The sequence below is a fragment of the Populus euphratica genome, unplaced genomic scaffold, assembly GCF_000495115.2.
Source record: "Populus euphratica unplaced genomic scaffold, PopEup_1.0 scaffold137.1, whole genome shotgun sequence".
Classification (NCBI taxonomy): Eukaryota; Viridiplantae; Streptophyta; class Magnoliopsida; order Malpighiales; family Salicaceae; genus Populus; species Populus euphratica.
Window position 1 is genome coordinate 155,077 of NW_011500026.1, and position 23,247 is coordinate 178,323.

General features: G+C 32.0%; 2 protein-coding genes and 1 long non-coding RNA gene across 4 annotated transcripts; 1 reads left to right on the forward strand and 2 right to left on the reverse strand.

The window, feature by feature from the left end:
- Positions 1-322: 322 nt before the first annotated feature.
- LOC105142163 (ankyrin repeat domain-containing protein 13C) lies at positions 323-3,527 on the reverse strand. Its single transcript, XM_011049672.1, has 2 exons — positions 2,009-3,527; positions 323-950 (listed from the first exon to the last, which is right to left on the reverse strand). Exons 1-2 carry the CDS (start codon positions 3,407-3,409, stop codon positions 564-566), a joined length of 1,788 nt encoding a protein of 595 aa, XP_011047974.1. The 5' UTR covers positions 3,410-3,527; the 3' UTR covers positions 323-563.
- Positions 3,528-11,093: 7,566 nt separating this feature from the next.
- On the forward strand, positions 11,094-11,965 carry LOC105142164 (uncharacterized). The gene is made up of 2 exons (XR_845516.1): positions 11,094-11,202; positions 11,568-11,965. It is a non-coding gene; the product is annotated as an uncharacterized LOC105142164 (long non-coding RNA).
- Positions 11,966-13,741: 1,776 nt separating this feature from the next.
- On the reverse strand, positions 13,742-16,476 carry LOC105142165 (autophagy-related protein 8B-like). 2 transcript variants are annotated; one of them, XM_011049674.1, is made up of 6 exons: positions 16,301-16,476; positions 15,987-16,058; positions 15,033-15,088; positions 14,888-14,940; positions 14,121-14,239; positions 13,742-14,044 (listed from the first exon to the last, which is right to left on the reverse strand). In XM_011049674.1, exons 2-6 carry the CDS (start codon positions 16,021-16,023, stop codon positions 13,950-13,952), a joined length of 360 nt encoding a protein of 119 aa, XP_011047976.1. In that variant the 5' UTR covers positions 16,024-16,058; positions 16,301-16,476; the 3' UTR covers positions 13,742-13,949. The 2 variants fall into 2 exon arrangements, with proteins under 2 accessions (XP_011047976.1, XP_011047975.1); XM_011049673.1 differs by having other exon boundaries at positions 16,211-16,475.
- Between the last annotated feature and the right edge of the window lie 6,771 nt (positions 16,477-23,247).

The following is a 23,247-nucleotide window of genomic DNA, read 5'->3' on the forward strand; positions in this document are numbered from 1 at the left end:
CCTCCTTCTCCCGCCCCCCCCCCCCCCCCCCCCTTTTTTTTTGTTGTTGCAAATCAAGCAATTGCTATTGCTTTCATGTTTACTGCTGTTGTCATGATGTAAGAACGTCCCACTGTTTTTCAACCCTCATCATCAAATTCCCGCCACGTTTTAAGTGAATTTCATGGATATTCTAGTATGAGCAGAAAACAGAGAAACTAAAAAAAATTGAAGCCAACTAGCATCACTTACAGCTTGGCCTTAGCTCAAGGTTATGAAATTGATGGTAAGACAACATGATCTAATTCAAAAAAGCAATGAAAATCAACAAGATTTGGGACAAAAACCTAAACTTGTAGTAATTAATTAGTTAATCTTCTAATCATAATGTTGTCAAAAACTGTCATAAACCACACAACAAAGGCTCAATGCATATAATTAAATAACATTGAGATATCTACATTATATATATTTGCAAGTTCAAAGATCCATGGAAGTAATTAATTAATCACCACCAACCAATCTCCTAACTCCGTTAGCCCTAATTCAATCCCTCATTTGCCTTTGCCCCATAGGAGCCATCTTTACTTGGATTTCCTTGTGGACTTGGATTTCTTCATTTTGGTCGACTTCTGATCATCAACACTTGCCCATGTATATCCACTTGGTATCGCAAAAGGGTCACTTTGTAGCTGCTGCTGCCCCCATACTGAAGAACTATGCCGGTGCTGCTTGCTCGTCGATTGGCTGCTGTTTCGCTGTAACCATGTGGTCGACGACGTTGAGGAGGACGATGACAATGATGGATAATGTTTGTCTGATTCATCTGATGATCCTACTCTACTTCCTTCATGACCACCAAAAAGTCTTGGACTAGAAAGTGGAGTGTAGAATTGTTCAACAGGTGGTAGCTCAACAAACTTAGTGAAGGTTATCACCACCCTCACCGTTGGGACCACCGGAATCGCCACCTGCATCCACCAAAACACCAACCACCACTACCATTGTTAACACATTTATAATTCACCAAATCAAATCAATAAAACTTGTTCCCCGTCAAGCATCTGAAATTTCTCAAGCACTTCATCAAGCCCTTGATCTTGCCATGTCAGACGTGGCAGAATCAGGGCGGTACTATTGTTTTTAGTCAAGAAAAGAAATCAGAGCCAGAAGGGAGCAAACATGTGGTACCCTTTGGCCTCCGCTCCATTCCCTGCTTGCCAAGAAAAGGAAAACATCGGATCTTTTGGGTCCCATACACCATCTTCGTCGATCAGGTCACAAACGGATCACAGTATCCCACGTCACATCACCGACCATTGAAAGCCTCCTACCCCACCTTACATTCCCCACAAAAGTTTCTTCCCCACTAATCGCACCCATCCCTTTTCTTCTCCCTAGCTTGTATCAAAAACACAAAATGGGTCCCACGAATCCCATGTCGGGTCCGACTTGGAACCGGTACTATACTCAACCCCTAACCAGATTCGAAAATTATAAAAAAAATAATTTAGGATTGAATATCTAGAATTAAGTTTAAAATCAATTTAGAATTAACCTGGTACGATCAATCAATAATGACCACAGTAATAAAACATAAGTCAACAAGTCTCTATAGGTTTGAACGACAACACCACACAGTAATCAACAGAACAACAAGGCAGCCCATCTCCAGAGTTGATGCGCAAGTTCATTGATCGTTTTTATAATATAATTTGAAACATATGATTATTATCTAATTACCAGAATAATCCTTTTCCGAGTTTATTTAATCTCACACATCAGACATCAAATGAATAAAAAAGAAAAAAAGAAAAACACAAAACAAAAGACCCCACTAAAATTACTTGCATGATGGGTCCACAAATCTCCGTAGCTTTGAACCACGGCACTGCACGAAAGTCTAACAGAAATTTAAATACCAGTGAAACGACAGAATCCAACAGTCAAGCAGAACCCAAAACGACACACAAAACGCTAATCCAAAAATCACAATCTAAACACGCAATTAATTAACTAATTAATTTACCTTAACCGGAAACGTGCCCGCCGGAAACTTTGTAGTCAGCAGTTCACGCATCCTCCTAACGGCTTTCACTTTATTCGCCAAAATATCAAGTAACGGCAATAACTCCTCAATCTTTAACGGAAACTGTTCCGTTAGCCAAACTGACGGCTTCAAACTCTTCACATACTCTTTCTCCTTTACCTTTTCCGGCACCGCCACCACTCTCCTCCTCCCCGTAACCGTAGACGACGGATAAATATCCACACTCTTCCTCCCTACGCTCACAAACTCCCTCTCCTCCCTCACAAAACTACTGTGCCTCCTTTTACTCTCATTTCCATTGTTAAACTCGAAATTGAGAAAGCTAGGATTTTCAGCTACTAAGAAGCCGTCATCATCTTCGTCAAGCTCTAATGGTAAGACCTGTTCGCTTCCTGCGACGTCGCTTTCGATTACTTTCCGAGATCGGAAGCTAAAAACGACGTTGTTTAATTCGTAAACTTTAGCGTTCCATACGCCAACAGATTCTGTTTTCTCTTGGCGTCTCCAGTTCGTTCGGCTTATTAATTCGGCTTTAGTGACATCCATGCCGGGACGGTAAACGCTAGTTTGGGAGCAGAATCCGGCGATGTCGGACTCGCTCATTGCCGCTCCGGCGGATTCGAATGCGTCAAAGATTTTACGCTCATCGTGGTTGAGAACTAAGAGAGAACCAGGAGGAATGGAGTGACTTTGGTCGCCATCGCCGAGGAAGAGGAAGCTTTGATCGGCCCGCTGGATTTTCAAGCCGTCGAATCCAGCTAACGTAGTATCGGCACGGAGATTAGCATCACGTTTCCAAATCTTGTACGTGTCAGATGGAGCGAGTTTGTTCACGAAAGGAATGACTGAGCTTTCAAAGTGGAAGGAGATTTCCATGTAGAAGTCACGCATGCGGCGGAGCACGGCAGTGAGGCGAGGCAAGCGGCGGCGCCACTTGGACCAGGCGGAGCGGTGGTGGAGGCGGAGGAGAACGAGAGCGATTTCTGAGTACCTGCGACATAATGCCTCCTGGAGAGGGTTCCAACCAGCGGAATTCTGCAATGACACGTCAGCGCCAGCAGCTGCGAGGGATTTGGCGGAGAAGAGGTCGTTTAAGCGGACAGCGAGGTGGAGAGGCGTTTCTCGGTAAGGGACATCACGGCGGTCGACGAGAGAGGAGATTTTGTCTGCGAGTTGCTCTTGATTAAGTGAGTTTGACTCGGTGTGGATTTTGGTGGGATCAGTGAGTTTGGGGAGAGTGGAGAGGAGGCGGGTGAGGGTTGTGTGGTCGCCCAGTATGACGGCGTAGTGGACTGGACTGTGAGAGTAGGATTCGGGTTTTATTGAAGGAGACGGTGTCGTTGCTGAGGAGGACGACGACGTTGAAGAGGATCTAGACATCGTCTAGTTTTGGTCTTGCTAGAGAGAAAAGGGATGAGAGAAGGGGAGGGAAGAAGACAGCATGTGTCTGTGTTCTGTCTTCTTTTTGACTGGTGAAAGAATGTTATGGAGGCAAGGGGAAGGATTGTGGGCAGGGTAGAATTGTCTCTTACTAAATTAATAAAAAACTAAAGAAAACAAAAAAGAATTTCATAAATGCATCCCAAATTGGATGGAAAATTAAATTTATATATAATGAGGAGGGAATTTGAGGTGTTGTTTTAATTTAATTTGTATGTATTGAAATTAAATCTAATCACAAGCTAGTAAATTATTTATGTATTGAAATTAATTTTAAATTCATTATTATTTTATATTTTTGAATGTTTCTTTTCTGATATTTTCATTGTTTTCTTATAAAACTTTATTGTATTGATGCTATTAAAAAAAGGAACAAATTTTCTCCTTAATCGTACCCGAAGAACTTGGCCACACAGAGTTCGAGATATTTTAGAAAGAGAGTGGCATGGTTTTATTGGAGACAGTGTGAAAGAGGGGAGAGGGAAGGTGCCCGGAATCTTGTCTTTGGCTCGACTTTTCTTGATGCTCTCTTGCTTACGCCTGAGACAGACAACAGACAGCAGGGAGCTGGAAGAGGAAGGAGTCTGTGGATGTTTTCTTTCCCTGACAGTAATAGTTTTTCTTCCCTTTTACTTTTATTTTTTATTTTTCAAATAAGAGGGACTGTTTTTGACCGAATGACTGAGCTTTTGAAATTATGATCTAATGATAAAAGATGCCCCTTTTTCACAACATTTGAAGCTCTCCGTTGCTTTCCTTTTTTTTTTAATTTTTTTTTTTTCCTTTAGACTTGTGATAGTTTAGGGGTGGAATATGAATATTATAGTTTTTAGGAAGAACGAAACTGGCCGACGAGCCCCCCTCTTTCTTTTATAAATATAGATATTTAGGTCAATTTATACATATCATGTTTAATTTTTAAATTTATTGAATATTCTGTATGTCTAAGCAAACATATAAAAAACTACAAGGATTATATATACAAAGATTCAAACTTAAAATGCATTTCCTATCAAGATTGCTAGGCTATGAACCAGGCATGCACACAAAGGTTTTAATAAGGGCAAACCCTTTCTCTCTTTCATACATGGGAGTTGAAAGAACATGGGGGCAATGTGAATTGAAAGTATGAAGATCCAAGTTAATATTTATATTATGCTAAACGTATAAACTGTTTTGTAAATCATCAAAGTGAGATAAATCTTTTCCTTCTTATTCACCTATAAACTACACCCATAATCGTCTCTAAAGGCAAACATATGAGAGATGAACAAGACAATGGAGGAGGCAACGAGAGAAAGGATGAGGTTTTGTAAACGATCACTTAATTTGATAATTAAGTATGTGTGTTTGTTAACGTGGCCACACTGATCGTGGCGTTAATTAAACGAACTGTTAATTAAAATGACTAATCCTGAGATGAGGACAGCAAATGAACAAGCTTAAAGCTTCAACTACTCTTGATTTGAAGCACATTGGGCCTGAAATGATTAAAAAAGAAGAGTCTCTAAGCATGCCTTAATTATTTGTCGTGACCATAAGCAACCAGCAACAGTCGAACCTGTCTGCATGAACCTCCACCAAAATCTTCACGGATTTCATGCCTTACCATACGGTACTGTAAGGAAGACCAGAGCCAGCTATGTGCCATTTTTGCCTTTAAAGTTTCCGATCTCTTCTTGGGCCCTCCTTGCTACTTTGTTCGTACAGTATGGTTGATTTGCACCCAGTTTTACAGTCCTGAATTCTACACGCGAGCCAGCTATGTGCCATTTTTGCCTTTAGAGTTTCCGATCTCTTCTTGGGCCCTCCTAGCTACTTTCTTCGTACAGTATGGTTGATCTGCACACAATTTTACAGTCCTGAATTCTACACACATTATACGTAAATACATGTATTCTACGAATAAAATCAATATACTAATTTTACTGAATAGAAATATCAGATAGAAATTCTAGTTCAAAGTAAAAATCAAAACTAGCTCGAATAATTTCTTGTAAGTCTAATTTCAAAGTCTTTTCAGATTTCACCTGAGTGGGAATATAGAATCTCCTAATAAAATTTTAAAACTATCTATTAATTAAATTAAAAATTATTGGTTTTTTTAATCAATTCGATCATATCCCACGCATCTTCTTAAATGTTAGCCAGTCATAAACGCCCGGATCATATTTAGTCTTGGAATTAATGTTTGTTAATTTGTTTATTTTGCATTACCTTAATATATATATATATATATATATCATATGGCTTGACAGCCGAAAACACAATTGCTTTCTGCAAGCTAATGATTGTGATGATAATAATTCCTCAAGTAAACATGAATTATGTTCGACAAGATTGAGACTTTAATTCGATCGGGAGCATTTAGCGCTCTATTGGTAAGTTATTTGTGAGAAAGCTCCTTTTTTTCTCTCGGAATTAAGCCCTTCGGGAACTTAGCTAAGTATATTTATATTTATTAAAACATTTTTTAAAAAAAATAATAAAAATATTAGATTTGATAAACAGGTCAGGTGACTCCTGATAAGTGTTGATAAATCCCATATAAATAGCCTTGTTTCTAGTCTCTGCAATTTTATTAGTTGTGTGACTAATGAGCAAGGCCAACAGTTAGGAAGACAATCAAGGGCAGAAAAAAAGAGAATTGAGGATGAGTTGTCATTCTGTAATTGGGCACTCTCTATCACCAATCCAGTTGACTATATTAATTTCCAGATGGGGACTGTCATTGGACAATCTTCTTTTCTTATTAAAATAATTCCAAATTAAAATTAAAATAAATAAAAATAACTGACTGCTTAGAAGTTTTCCAGGTAAACATGAGAAAGCTGATAGAAAATGATTAGTAGGGTAAGTGAAAACGAAGCATTTTCCCCTTGTCGTGACCGTAAGCAGCAGCAACCCACAACAGTGGAACATGTCTCCATTAGCTTAGACCAAACCCTAATTGATTTCACTTTCTTCCATGCCATACACACACTGTAAGGGGAACCACATCAGCCAGCTATTACTGGCCCCTTTTTGCATTTAAGGGAGGTTTATATTTCACGCAAAATAATTTTTTATCCCTAAAATAATTTTTATTTAATTTATAATGCTTATGGGATTCTTTTTTGTATGAAATATATATTAAAAAAAAAACAATAATAGACACATGAGATTTAGATAGTAAATGTATACCTAATGTTCTAAACAATAAAAGATGTTTTTTTATTTTATTTTCAGTTAATAAATAAAAAATAGATCAGTAAATAACAAATAATGATAAATTATATCTATCCGAGTCAACTCATAACTTTGACGACTCGGATAAATCCGGATGAGACTTGACTTTTTGTTTAAATGTGATATTTGAAACCCATCAATACATATAATCTATATTCTCAAGAAAAAAACTATTTTATTTTTATTGTGATATAAAAAGCTTTTTGGTTTAAATACTTCAACTTCAAGAGATAATATAATATTTTTTTAATGTGAAATTTGAAGCTATTTTGTATATATACTTTATGTTCCTATGAAAAAAATTATATTTTTTAAATATAGAATTTAAAACCCATTAATATATATACTATGTGTTTTCAAGAAAAAAATTATTTTTTCAATGTCGAATAAATTTTTTTTGAGTTTAAATACTTTAATTTAGAAACTTAACATAATATCTTTTTATGTGAGATAAAAAAATTTTAAATATTCTTTTCAGCTTCATTATTTATAATATGTATAGCTTATATTTACATAGATTTTTTCTTAATTTTTTTTATATGAAATATTAAAGTTATAAATATGTTTTTAAATTTTTTCGAGTTGATCCGGATTGACCCATAAAACTCGAAACTTGGTTCATTGGTTGGGTCAACCCCTGAATCGGGTTTAATAACTATACTTTTAAAACCTTATATATATATATATTGTCGCACCCGACATCGCGGCGGCCTTAAAAATAATTTAAATGGAATGGAAAGAATGGATTTCTGGCGTCCTATTCTTTGATGAGGGAATGATCTTGTTTAAGGAGTCGCCACCTAGTATTATGGTCACTAGGAACCCTAACTGGTCAACAGAGATTCTATAGTTCGGGACTGGTTACGTAAAAGGGAAGATAATATCACCCTTTAAACAGGTGAAAAACATCTATTTTTTAATTTTTCTTATCAAATTGAATTTTTTTATTATTAATAGGGCTTTTATTAGTAAAAGTACACTGTATTTTTTTTAATCTTTTATATATATTTGATCTTTCTTAATTAATTTTTAGTAATTTTCTTGGCATTATAGTATATTCTTCTCACCGATATATTTTTTTTTTTTTTTTTCCCAACCTTTTTTTATTTTTATTATTTGTTTATGTGGAATCCCAAAAATGAGTAACAAAAATAATAATATATATTTAATTAAAATTATTATAAATTTTTTTTGCATACAAAATAAATAAAAAACGAGTCTCCATGAATACAAAGGATATTTTAGCTTTTACAAAATAAAGGATTGCAACGCAATTACATGTGGGGCTCATTGCAAAAAGCATAGGCTATTTGACTAATCAAGTGGTTTTTTCTCCATGATTGGATAGACAGCAAAAATTACCATAATCAAATGTTTTTTTCTCCATGATTGGATAGAAAACAAAAATTACCATAATATTAAACATAATATTAAATGGTTTCTTAATTATCACAGCCAACAATCAAAATTATTGTAAAGGATTTTATCAATTTTGTTTTTACAAGACAAAAATTTAACTCTAATCTTAGTTTTTTTGTATTATTATACTATGAAGATGATAAATATATTGATTAGGGGTAATTAAATAAGAATACCATTGATCATAGCATAAATACAAAAAATATTTATTTAAAACTTCACACGTCTAGAAGGAAAGCCAAGAAGAAAATTCTTTGCGATTTACAAATAAAAGTAAAGGGATTGTTCATTTGCACAGAATGTGAAGAAGAGCTCCAGTAGTGATGTTCTTCATGACTCGATCTCTTGCACAAGATCATGTGTAGCGCCATAGAACTTTTTCTCATGAAAGTTAAGCTCCTCAACAAGATCGTCCCATCATCAATCCTTGCTCTCATTTTCTTTGAACTTATCCTTCACCATTTGATATTTTCTTCATCGATCAGTGTGCTTGTTTAGAAAAATCGCATGCGCTCGCACAAACACATATTTGCAACATAAATACTTTTGAAACTATGAATTTGAGTGTCAACTGAAGCTGCATTTGTAGTGTTTTCACCTGGAGGTAAGCCTCTTTTCCTTTGATCATCCTTTTTATTAAATCTATACCAAGAAAGTGCTTAGAAATGGATTTAACAGAAGGATCAACAAAGGAAAAGAGGCTTACTTCCGGTGAAAACACTACAAAGACAACTTGAGTCCCGATTAGAATAACGAGCTCATTGACCTTTTTATAGGTTCCAAACCAAAGGTTAGAAAGTTTTACAAGGTAGGTAAATCTCTACAAATCATTTAATTCTAAATTAAGTAATAATTACATATTTTAAGAGTCTCTTTAATTATATTCTTAATTTACAAGGTGAGAATCTAAGTCTCTTAATAAAAAAAAACTAAAATAATAAATTATGCACACACTTTTATATAATTTGCTAGATTTTTATATGATAATTTTAGTATAAAAATCATAAAAGTAAAAAGCAAAATCCTATTCTTTAAAAAACGTCATTTTGATACAAGTAGGAAGCAAATCCCTATCCTATAAGAAAGTAAGTGAAAAATAATATAAATTTTTTTGAGAAATTTTTATGAATAAAAAACGATAAGAAATTCTTGTAGTAATTATAAATATATGATCTTTGAGATTTAACTAGAAAAATTGGTCTTCATATTGTAAAAATTGTTACAAATAGAGGTAATTTTTTTATAAAATAATTATTAAACTGAGAGAATCTTAATGTTTTATAAAATGTTTCTACTAGATCATTATATAATTAAATAGAAGTGGATGGATAATAATAATAATAATAAAAGGCTTACATCCAGGTAGCAACTTAATCATCATAGCCAATAGCCAAAATTATTGTAAAAGATTTTGTTAATTTCTTTTTGTATACTAATTTTTGTCTTAGTTTTTCTTATTATTATGTTATGGAGATGCTTTTTAACATCATCAAAGAACTAAAGACAAATTAAATGGTACAAGAACAATCCATTTATAGGAGATCGATTATACAAAATAATAAGTGATGTTAACAAGGAGAAGCATTTCTTGAACACATAGAAAAAGAAGATTAACACATGAGAAATGTTAAAAATCTTAATAGATTAATTGAAGCACAAAATAAACAAAAAAGTTGGCATAATTTATAATTAAAACTAGTTTACAATATCACACTATGCATCAACTCGAATCAAAGATTTTTTAACATAAAAAATGTTCAAGTTATAAAAAAATTATTGATATTGTTACTAAACTCGGCTTAAAGGGTGAATCTCAAAATCTTTCAACCTGACTTCTTATCTAACTCGAGTTTAAATTAAATCATGTAAAAGTTGTCATGACATGATCTAGTTAATTTAACTAGTTCAAAAATAATTCGAATAATTGATAAAAAATATAGTTTGACTTTAAAAGAAAATAACTCAAGATGATATTTATTTTTTAATATTGAGATGTTAATATATTGGATATCTTAATGATGGACAATTGAATTTTAGAATCTTGTTTTTTAAACTTTGTTCTATTTAATTATACAATAACAAAAGTAAATGCTCATAAAATTAAGTACAAATAAAAAATTAGAATGTTTATTTGAGTTTATGATAACTTTATATTAAAAAAAATCAAAATAATTTATGAACATAAATTTAAAATCAAGTAAATCTTGAAGGAAAAAAATGAGAAAAAAAGAAACAAAAAAGAAAAGAAAAAAAGAAAGAGGAAATGCAAAAAAAAAAAAAAAGAGAGAGAGAGAGAGAAAGAGAGTGTCTCCTTTCAATGGAGGATCTATTATGTGAGTTCCCATTTGCCAATTATAACCCGACAATAATTAACAAGTTTAAACATGATAAAATGAGCACACAAGTCTAAATAAAATGAAAACACCACTATGTAATTATGTATTCACGCATGTGGGTGTATGAATGCACGTCTAATTATGTGTTATATATATTCACTTTTAGAATTATAATGGTCAAACTTGATCCAAAGATTAACTCAAAAAAAAAAATCAAGTTATTAGATTAATTTGAATTAATTATTTTTATTAAAACAATATTATTTTATTTTTTAATTAAAAAATTTGATTTTAACTTAATCAAGTTTAGACTTGAGTTAATTAGGTCATGTAATTTTACCAAATCAATATATTTTTTGATTTAACTTGAAACTTGGCTCAAGTTAAGATTTAAATGGTAAGTTTTTCATATTAACCTTACGTATTACATCAGGATTAACAACTTTAAGTAAAAGCCAAGGGGAAGTGACATGGAATACATGAACTTAGCATTTAAAATTTGCAAGTGGAGGTAACTGGAAGTCTAGAAAGAAACAGCTTTAAAATGTAATGGTGGTTGGATGCCAAAGATAGGAAAGAAAAAGTAAGTTGGCAAGTCTCTTTTTTTAAAGCATAGAATGGAGTTAAAGACAGCCTCTCAATAGGCGGCTTTCTTCTTTTTCATTAGCTTAAAGGTTCTTGAGCACTTAATCATTTTCCATCAACTCTTCCATCAAGGTTCTCTATCTCACCAAAGCTTATCACCACCAGGTAAACCCTACTCTTTCTCTTTCACCCACCTAATTATATGCAGTATCTTCATCTTCTCTTTGATTGTGTTTTGTTTTTAATATTGAATAAGATGTTCATGGTTTGGATCTGTTCCTTTGCCTCCATAAAATGACAAAGGTTTAGGTCCCCTCCATGCATTTGAATATTATCTTTAAACGCTACATATTAATGAACAATGGCTTTTCTCAATGCTTACCTTGAAGTTCTTGCAAATTTGACCAGTTCTCTTGATCCTTTACTTATCCTGTTCTTACGGGCCATTTGGATCTATGCTTTCCTTTCGATGTATGCAATATAGGTTACTAATCAATGGCCTTGCTCTTGTATTCTTGGATTTATTGAAGGAAAAGAAGAAACAATGGCAAGTGAGGCCCCAAGCTGGGCAGATCAATGGGGTGCAGGAGGTATTGGTTCAATGGAAGATGACAATTACACTGGGACCAAGCAACATACCAGCAACAAGAAGAAGGTAGATGCCAAAGGGGGATTAAACAAAGCCAAAGCAGCTGCTATGTCTGGAGCTCAAAAGCTCAAAAGCGGAGCATCCAACAGCTTCAAATGGGTTAAAAGTAAATGCCAGAAAAAATAATCTTCTGAATGACATGTAAAGAAATTGGCCTCATGTTATACTTGCAACAGCAGATGATTTCCGGCAGATTATGTTTTGGGCCGCTATTAATCCTTCCTTTTTCTTCCCTCTTTTGTATTTTGCATGTTTATCATTCTATGAGGTTGTTAGAAAGCTTGCTGGCTCACAAAATACAGAAGATCAGCACCCAAAGCAAGCAACATCTTGCATTCCATACAAGCATCATATGTGTTTCCCCGATTGCAGCATCCAAAAAACTTTAACACAGACCATGCAACCAACCACTAGTTTTGGAAAACTATGGTAATTACAATTAAATAAAAAAACATTTTGGAAATACTATTCACACTACAATGGATTGTGATAGTGCCGCAAGTTTTTTTTTTCTCCCCATCACTAGAGTTTATTTGGCTATTTGATTTCATCATTTTAAATTAGCTTAAATTCAGATTGTACTTGATAGTTTGATTTAATTGCCTCCGGTAGGGTTCTTATGATTTCAAGGAAAAAAAAGGTTCTGATTTGAAAATATTAAATTAAACTTTATTGATAATGAAAATCAAAATTGAATAATAGATAAATAACTAGCTTTTTTTTTTTTAATCTTGAAAGAATAGGGAATTAATTGCAAGGGCAAGGGAAAAGATCAGCCCCATTTGTCTTTTCAGCCATTTTTTTTTTCAATTTAATTTTTTAACATTAAATTTATTTAAATTTGAGCTTAACAATGTTTCTTGATTGTCCTCTGCAATGTTAAAAAAGATTTTTGAAGTAATTTATGCTCTGTTTCATAAAATAAAGCTCAATTTTATTAATCTAAAACAATTAAAACTTGAGACATCAAAAATAAACTTAAAACAATTACATGAACTAAGGCCAATTGATAGTGATAAAATGGCTAGCACATGCATTGTGTATCAAAGATGTCATTGCAATCAAGTGGGAGCATGCACCGTCTTACAATGTCAGAATGTTGCTTTTCTTGGTGGTGTTGGATGCATCTCAGCAAGCCCTAACAATTGGTGCGATATGTGTATGGAGTTGTCACATATGGAGGTTCTTTTTTTTTTTCATCTTGTTTTTTTTTTCTCCTTCTCCTCTTTATTTTCTCTCTCGTCACATGGATTTTCATACAAATTATGTAAAAAATACCAAAATATCCTATTATTTTGTTCTTGTATCAAATTTAATTTTAATTCTTTTATTATTTATTTAATTTTATATTTTTTAATTAAATTTTATTTTTAATTTCAACAGTTATCATTAGATTAATTATTAATTAAGTTTCATTATTTTTTTTCTATTTGTCTTTTATAAAGTAATCACGGAATCATAACTTATATTACAATTTTAAAAATTACCTTTGTTACCTTATGTTTTTTAAGTTTTTATTTTATTTTTTTAATTTTATCTTTCAATATTAAATTTGTAGGACTGATTTTCTTAATGTTTTTCCTTTTCCTTTCTATGAAATTATTATGTTGACCCATTTTTTTTTTAGTTTTTTTTTAAATTATATATATATATATATATATATATATAATTTCATACATTGTTGAATTTCATATTTTTTTAAAATATTATTTTATATAAAATTTCCCCATTCTGATTAAACAAATCAACTCGGTTTTCTCTCTCTTTTCATCCTTTCATGTTTATTTAATAGGAAAGCTTTGATTATTTATTTTTTTATTTTTGTATCGTATGAGGTTATCCTCTTCTGCTGGTAACATGAGTGCTTGATGATTTGAACACCATGTTTATAAGTTGTTCTGCACCTGTTATTGCTTCGAGGGGAATCAAGAACAAGTTTCACTTTGTATCCTTGAACACCAAGCAAAAGATCAAACAATCTTGAAAAAAGATATGCTTCCAAAGCAACTAGGACAAGAAAACAAGAAAACATAAAGCAAAGTGAAAAAGCAGCACTAACAAATTTAATCTATTCATCCATTCAATTTTCATTATATGTGCAATGATGCCATGCCATCCATTCCATTTCATTTCATAGATCATATAACTTCCATTATACACCCAATGGCATAACTCAAAACTAAAGATAGAAAAGCCAGAGCTTATGTTGAATACTAGTAATATACATCTTCCAGGATTCATTTACACATATTGACGACACAATCTAGTGAAATCCAAAGGTATTCTCCCCGCTGTATGTCATGTAAAGAAAACCATCTTCATCCTTGTTTTCCTCGTAGAGTACAGACATCAATGTAGCTGCAAAAAGGAAAGGAAAATTACCAACATAACTCACAGAAGGCTTCCAACTTGAATATTACAGAGTACTACTCACCAGTGGGAGGCAGAGTGTTCTTTACAAAAACAAATATAGCCTTTTCAGGACTAAGCTTGATCCTTTTTCGGACAACATACACAAACTGACCCACAGTTAAATCAGCTGGAACCAGATATCTGAATTTACAACAACAGAGAGGTAATTAGAACCGAAAGGAGTATTGAGTAAAAAATGAATTCTTCTTTCCGGTCTTCAGACCTTCTTCAGTCAGCAGTGCATTATTAACGCTGCTAAATACTCAAACATACTTTCCTTTCAAAATCTGCACCCAAGTTTATCCGGTTGTGCTAATAAACCCCATCCTAGCTTCGTGATAAGAGCCTCATTATTTTCCTTAGCTTTCCTAATACCTAGACCGCTGATTTTTTTGGGTTGACCTACCCTATCCCCATGCACCCCCATCATTTTCATCAACGATTTCTAATTTTTATATGTACAGCATTCTGTGGCAATGTGTGTTTCGACATCATGTCTTCTTCAAGGGTTGTTTTATCGGCCACCCATATTGAGAGATAATCCATTAGCTTTTCCAAGATGGATCCTGGGAGGTCTTTAGCAGAAATTTCAAAAAGTCATAATAACAAATTATGACAAACAAATAGCCAACAAAATATTTTGAAAAAGAACAAAGTAATGTCTAAAAAGATCGTGGTGGTTAACTAATATCTAATAGGAGCTCCTTAAAGTAAGATATCATTGTTCTGCAACTTAAATTTGTAAGAACATATGAAACTGAACAGAATATAAAAGAATATGGAGCTAACTTCTTCTTATCAATGTCAGGGACATCACTCCTCCCAGCCTTTTCCACAATCACCTGCACAGCGCACCACATGCCTGGTTAGAAGGGAATGTATTGCCAGAATTACTTGAATATAAAGAATCTTCATAGCCAGATGATATTCTTACAGGTACTCTATCAGGATGTTTCTCTCTGATGCGAGAAGCTTCTGCTTGCCTCCTTTCTGAAGTAAGACCAAATTTTAGATGCAAGGTAGATGATTTTATATAGGATCTACATGTTAACAAGAAGGAAAAAGAAAAGGTAATATTCATTTTGTTGTTTTTAGGAAATCCAACCAATTGATTACAATCACAGTCACAAAATTCAAATCTCATTATATAGTTGATTTCTCCCATGTCATCAAAGAAAAGCATAGATGAGACAAAAGACAGAATACTTGGGAAGTGCTAACTACACCAAACAATGAAATTAGCGAAATTCCCTGACATAATTAGCACATTGCAAACTCATATGAGTCTCGTACCAAAATAAACAGACATCTGAGCTCTTCATATCAAACTTTATTAAGTCCAACAGTTTCATTATGAAAATAAATAATCTTTTATACATCACACTGAAATGTCACCTAAGACAAAACCAGATTAAGCCCCAGAATCTCTTTCCAAAAATAAGCCTATCTTATCTGCATATATCAAACTAAATACCTACCTAATAAGAAATCGCAGCATGACCAAGCAAACAAGATCATCAAAACAGTAACTTGAATGTCAAACATGCCAAATTATTCACAATTCAAAGAAATCACTGCATGACCAAGCAAACAAGATCATCAAAGCAGTAACTTGAATGTCAAACATCCCAAATTATTCACAATTCAAAACATAAAGAGCAAATTACTAAAAATAAGATGATCAAGCTTTTTTTTCCCCTTCACAATTGCAATAATTCTAAATAGCAATATCTTCCACAACTCCTCACAAAACTCATAAAAACACGAATTTCAAACCACCAAAATATATATTCAATAAAATTGATCAAAACAAAAATATGGGTCTTAACAATTCAATCAAAAAATAAGCAAAACAATCGATGAAATTCACAAAAAAAAAAAACCTAACCCAAAGCATGATCAAGCTTGAATGAACTTTTAGCCATGGTGGTAGTATCAAGACTGGAACTTTTATAATTCACTGCAAATTTCAAACACCAAAACATCATTAAAATCCTCTCTTTCACTAAAACCCACAGAAAAGTTTCAATCTTTTTATCAAAAACAATAAAAAGTTTCAATCTTGTATCAAAAACAATGAACCCAGATAAAGTTTCAAACTTTACAACACACCTAACAGGGAAAAAAAAGACAGATTAATTGAAGGTGGCTTGAGGTTTGATTGATCGATCTAAGTGAAGCTTAAGAAAAGAAAACAAGAACCTTAAAGGGGTCGATATCAAAGAGAGAATGATTCGGTGTATTTGTTTTAAAAGAGCGTGTTTTTTATGTTTGTTTATATATATAAATTATGGGAGGAAGAGGTTGAGGGCTTGAGGTAACTTGTGAGGGTTTTAATTTGAAGCCAACAAGAAACCTATTGGTTTGGTACTAGGAGTGTCTTAGGAAGATTGTGTTGGACTATTGGATCACAAACAATACCTGGGTTGCCTGCTTGTCAAGAAAGAATTCTGGTTTGAGGCAGCAATTGCATGTTAGTTGGGCTTGGTTTAGCCAACTAGATCCTAAAAATTTTTATTGATCAACATGACATATTATTTTAGTGTTATAATTTTTTTTATTTAAAAATATATTAAATTAATATTTTTTTTATTTTTTTTAATGTTGAACAAAATATTTTTAAAAAAATATTTTTTTAATATATTTTTAATTAAATAATATTTTTTAAAAATAATATGTATTACCAAACACATAATAAATTAACAGGCCAGTGGATTAGTACAAGTGCTAGTTCACATAGTTATTGCTATACATGACCCAAGAAAAAAAAAAAGGTAATGTTATCTAACCTTTAGACTTGCAAGGGTAAATTTGTTCCTCCTTTGATACTTGGGATTTGAATTCAATCAAAGCATGGAAAAGGGATAATTTCATGATTATGGTGATTGGGGCATAAATGATATGCATAAGACTTGAGATTTAGTTTTAATGAAGATGTCTTTACTATCAAAGTAAAAAAAACTTAATGTTATCCTTCAAAACTTAATTAGGTTACTGCACAAGGAAAGGAAAATTGTATCTTAGTTTTCTTACACTTATGAGTGTTGAGTTACTTAATTTTTCTTCTAAAGCAAGGAAGAAGATAGCTTTTACATTCATATTTTTACTTTCTAGATTAAAGATTAGTTAAAAATAGTATCAATTTATGTTCAATTCTACCAAACTCATCTCAATTTATTTTAAAAGTTGTAATTGGAGCTAGGTCAAATATTATTCCTTCCTTTGTATCCCTCATCTAATGACATCGTTGCACAATGCTTGATTTTTTTTTTCCGATCATGATTTTTCTTTTAATTTGATCTTTTTATATTGAATTAATTTAATGTTAAGCTTGATTATTTATCTCAATAAACTTGAGTTTTGATTTTTGAGGTATCAAAAATACATCCCAGCACTTTATGAGTGTTTGATTTTGCAATAAATTCAAGTAAGAGTTATTGTTCCTTCCACTATATCTCCTCATCTAGTAACATTATGGATTCATTTGATGGAAGGATCAAATTGTAACTAAAAAAAGGTTGATATTTTACGAATTCACAATGTTATTGAGTAAAAGAATAAAGTGAAAGGAATTTTTTATTTATTTATTGTGAAGTTTGTTAAATTATATAAGACATTGATAACATGCAAATGGATTTCAAAGAAAAACAATGATAAATGTCAAGAAAATATGATAGTTTTTTTTTTCAATAAAGCACATGCATCATTTGAAATGTTACTTACAAATTCCCTTAACTATAAGCCAACAAAAAGTCCTATCTTTGCTCTCAAATTCAAACTTCTATGAAGTCCCACCCCTATATTCAACCACAGTTTTGGGCTGCTCAGGACGTGTACGTCAGATTGGGCAACAAATGCATAGCAAGCCCAATAAATCACATTTAATTTTACATCTACAAAGAATTTGGAGTTTTATAGGATTTGAAATAGGAATGTACATGATCTCAACTTGTCCATTGCTATAATCAATGTACCTAACAACATTAAGTATTAAGTATTGCAATAGTATACAAACAAAAGCTAGGTCTAGTCTAGTACACTTCAGCAGAAAATAAATCAATGTACCTAACAACATTAAGTATTGCATAGTATACAAACAAAAGCTTGGTCTAGTCTAGTACACTTCAGCAGAAAACAAAGAAATGTGTGTAAACACTCCAAAATTTCATCGCAACATATAAATTAGTATTCTGAGGCATTGACATCTCCTACATCTCTTCTTCTCTCTTCATAAAGTCTCTATTCTAGTCCTGTTTTGAGGACAGACCAGATACCAAGAGATTTGTGGAAGTGGTCCATGTAGGTAACATAAAAAAAAGAGCATCTACTAACCCCTTGAAGCCTGCACAAATCTTTCACTCTTCTTTATTAGAGTTTCCCTCTCGTGGCTCCTTAATTGTGGTAAAAAATTGGAATATGGGTCAGTGTTATTCATCATCATCAACACAAGTAGGACACAGTAGTGAAGATCATGATCAGACATCTTCGAGCTTGAGTAAAAGATGGGTGCTTATGGCTAGAGAACAAAGGTCTAGGTTCTACATAATGAGGAGGTGCATCATTATGTTACTATGCTGGCAGAAATACGGCAAGTATTAATAACACTAAGCTCGTTACATATTCGGCACCACTTGTACTCCTCGTCTCTTGATAGCATGGACAACTTCAAGGCTAGAAAACCATCATGGAGGTTGAGGAAACATCGAAGAAAATGGGGTTATGCTCGTTTATCTTTTCTTTTGTATTCTACCTAGCTTAATTAAGGCATTTAATGATCAATATGGTCATGATTTTTTGGGTGGTTAATGCTGTGCTTTCCTTAATAAGATCCTAAGTAGGGCATTGACTCTTAAGGATTAGACATATATATAGTCAGGAGATTGTCAGTTAATAAGTCATTAGAAGAATGTTAGAGAGGATGAAGTGATCACGATATACAAACAGTAGGGTTTTGCGCACCAAGATTGAGATGAAATATGTTGCTGCAGGGTTTTCACGTGAAAACATTGATTAAAGTGGGCCTTGCTTAATTTTATTTCCTTACTGTAAGGGAAAGCTAGGAAAAGACAGCCATTAATTCACATCGGGAGAAGGACAGCAGATCTTTGACAGAGGGCAATTTTTGGTGGGACTTGGGAGACAGACAAGGGCTAGATTTGGCTTGTTGGCTATGCACCTACTACCTTTCCATGTAATACCACAAAGTTTAACCCCAAATTAATCCTGCTTGGATTTAACTGAATTTTATGCCTTATGTCATATGTGCATATTATCAAGGAAATGTGGTAAAACATGGTAAATTAAATCGGAGAAAATGCAATTTTACTTGCTTTTGATGTTTGATAGTGATGGGGCTTGATTTTGGCCTAAGGTAAGACGTCGTCTTCTTCATCAAAGATATTCATCCTCTTTCTTCTTTCCTCTTTCTTCTTCTGTAAGACTGTAAGCAGGATGATAATTAACAACGCATGTTAAATGTGAAATAAGATAAAAAATAAATCTGCAGAACACAATGAAAACAAATATCAAAAGTGACCGGAGCTGTGATATTGAGACATAGACAATATTAAGCACCAAAACTCCACGCACAGTCTAACTAGCTAGTTTAATTCTATCTCCCAAAACAACTACTTGGTGAACCCCTAAAAACAACATTAGCTTAGACAACATAACAAAGTTGGGATTTTGTGGCTATTGACTATACTTGTGTTTCCATATTTGCATTATGGAACGGTGATCCTCACTTTTGTGTTTTCCTTCTCTACCTCAATTATCAACAAGCTCCAATACGAAGTGGGGGCTCATCAAGACTCAAAAAGCAGCTTGTTTAGGCATGCAGGCCACCCATATCTTGTCAATGGTGAAGCTTTTTGTATCAAATTGCTTTAAGAATTTTGAAATGAAAAAAAATACATGTGTATAGAACAATATATATATATATATATATGATCTTTCCTTCTTTAAGATATGATAGCCAACTTGAGTGTTGTTTTGTTTCATCCGGCAGGCACTATTTTGGTCGTCTTTAGTATTACGGTTTAATTATAACTTTAAAAACTCTTAAATTATTTTTAGTTTCAAATTTTTTTTATTTTTAAATTATTTTGATTTACTAACGTATAAAATGAATTCTAACATAACAAAATATTATTTTAAAACACTTTTAAATAAAAAAAATATTTTAAAAAATAACATGCAATAATATTAAATAAAAAAATTATTTTATATTATCGGGGAACAAGGTCGAAGCATTCGAATCTTTGGAGACCATGGGTTCTGACATTAGCAAGAAGTGAAATTAATGCATATCTAACGTTATGGGAATGCTGACCGGTAAGGTCTTCTCTAGGAGACCCCATGCTAGAAAAATCTTCAGTCTCAAATGCTTCGGTTCCTGCCCAACTGTAACTCCATTTCACCTCTCGACTTTCGATCTAATCCAACAAATTGCTTGACCATCATTCGCTGAATGCTGATGAATTTATGATTTCATTATAAGGGTGCCCATACATGCTGTCATTTGAGTTTGAATCTTTGCAGAGGTTATAGCTTTTAATTGACAAGCACGACTGCAGTACTGTTGATGTTTTTCATTTGAAAACACCAGTAGAGTACAACTGCAATCACATCTGCATTTCCAAATGGATTCTAAGAACAAAAATCAATATATATATAGTAATGAAGAACTAAGTAGCTTGTCTAAAATCAAATGAGGTCGAAATTCATTTCAATTGCACAGTCTAACCGTTAGCAGCAAAAAGATGTGTGTAATCACTAAACCAATATGCATCAAGCTTTTAGGTCCTAATTGTCCTTAAGACCCTAATATTTGAGTGGTTGAGGTTCTGAAATTTAGTGTTTGGACTTGTTTAACGTACATATAATATAATTTAGAGCTCAATCCTAGCGAATATAGAATATGGATCCAAAATTAACATATGATTCCTTAAGTGTTATAAACAACTTGAATAATCAAATCGACATTTGTCCCATTCAAAATAATGGTTCTCAGAGGCGACAATTGTGCTAATATCACTTCCCAACAGCATCATATTTAGTGGGTGTTTAATAGTGTGATGTGCCTTTTAAAAGTATTTTTTTATTTTAAAATATATTAAAATATTTTTATATTAAATCATTAAAATAATTTAAAAAATACTTAAAAAATATCAATTTAATATTTCTTAATGCAAATACATATTAAAAAAAAACATTTAGAAGCAAAATTATTGCACATCCAAACAATTTTTTTTTAATAACTAAGATCACTAATAAAGGTTTTTTAATAACTAAGATAATTAATAAAGGTATAATGATATACTCTATTAGTTTTCACCACAACCATCCAAGATTATTATTATTATTTTATTTTCTAGTTTATTATGGATCTATATCATTTAAGATTTATTTGAGATATATTTTATTTTATTATTTTAATTATTTTAAGATTTTAATGTGTTAAGATTTATTTATCAAATTTAAGTTTATTATATCCCGTTAGAGTTAGCTTTATTTTATATGAATTATTGGTTAATATTATTTCAAGGTTAATGAAATTTCATCTACAAATTATTATAATTTATGTGTTTATTTTTTTATATGATTGTGTAATCCACATACTAGTTATTTCTGAACAAAATTTTAGCATAATCCACATACTAGTTATTTCTGAACAACAAAATTTTAGTTGTGGAGTCTACAATGTGTGAATGGATTTTATTCCTCATAAATGTTTAAAGCTCACTTCGCTTGGAGCATGACCTTAATGTCTACTATAATAAAGGATTCTTGTATGGGAGCTGTGCAATTTAAGGTTTGGTTGCTTGTGCCGTGTACCATATAAAAAAATTAAAAAAATGTTAATTCTTTTTTTTTTCAATTTAGTTGGTCAAAATACATGAAGTTGTGAAAGGCTATTGCATTATATTCATAAATGATTTTAGCTTTTATATTTTCACTTTTGGTTAGGTTGCTAATTTTAATCCTCGATATTTTTAATTTTATGTCCTAATGCATTAACTATGACTGCATTAATTAATGAGTCCAGTATCTCAATGTTCTTAAACATCCCTTCAATAAAAAAAAAATTTATATTTAATTCATTAAATATTATGAGGTTAATTTTGTTACGATGGATAATTAAAGGAAAATGTTGAAAGTTAATTTTAATAATTACTATAATTAATTTTATATTAATTTTAATTTCAAGATCCATTATAAAAAGAGAATGAAGGTAGAGTGATTTAAACATATTTTGAGACTTTTCTTCCCTTTAAATTTCTAATTATGTTCTTTGTTTATTAGCAAGTATTTCTCCTAACCTTAGCTTAGATTATATATATTGTAGAGAGATGTTGAGTTTTTTCTCTTAGAGTTTAGATTATATTTATTGTAGAGAGATATTGAGTTTTATCTCTTAAAGTTTGTAAATCTTTTTTAATAATGTAATTAAATAAGACAATGTTTTTGAAATCTTGTGAAGCTTATTGTATTAACTATATTTGTACTAAGAAAAGATTAATAAAATCTTAAAGATAAATTATTTATTTTTAATGATAACAACTCATCTTAATCTGATTTAAGTGTTTCAACATGTAACTATTTTACTTATGAACTTATATTATTCAAGTTTAATAATTATTTTATATGTTTAGTATAAATGCTAGATTTTGTTTTTATTTTGATTCTCGATGCAAATTTCAATAAATATTTTTAAATATATATGCTAGGATCCTATTTTGACTTCTATTAATTACATGTTGCATAGACAAGCATATGCCTCTGAGTTCGACAATTCATGTTAGTAATTCATGCTTCGTTAAATCATATGCCTTTGAGTTCGACAATTCATATTAGAAATTCATGCTTCGTTAAATCATATGCCGTTGAGTTCGACAATTCATATTGTTTCAAGATAAACACAAATCTCTTAGAGTCGCAAGCCATACAGAAGATGGCATCAAACTTCACTATTATGTTTCCATCAAAATTCAGGCATTTTACGAAACTTTTCTTACAAAATAAGTTTTCATGTTTTTTTTTATTATTATTATTTTCAAACCAACTTTGCTATCAATTTTGTTTCGTAAGAAATCAACTAGCTAGACTACACTTAACCCAGAAATTTTCACCACCAAGAGATTTGCTTT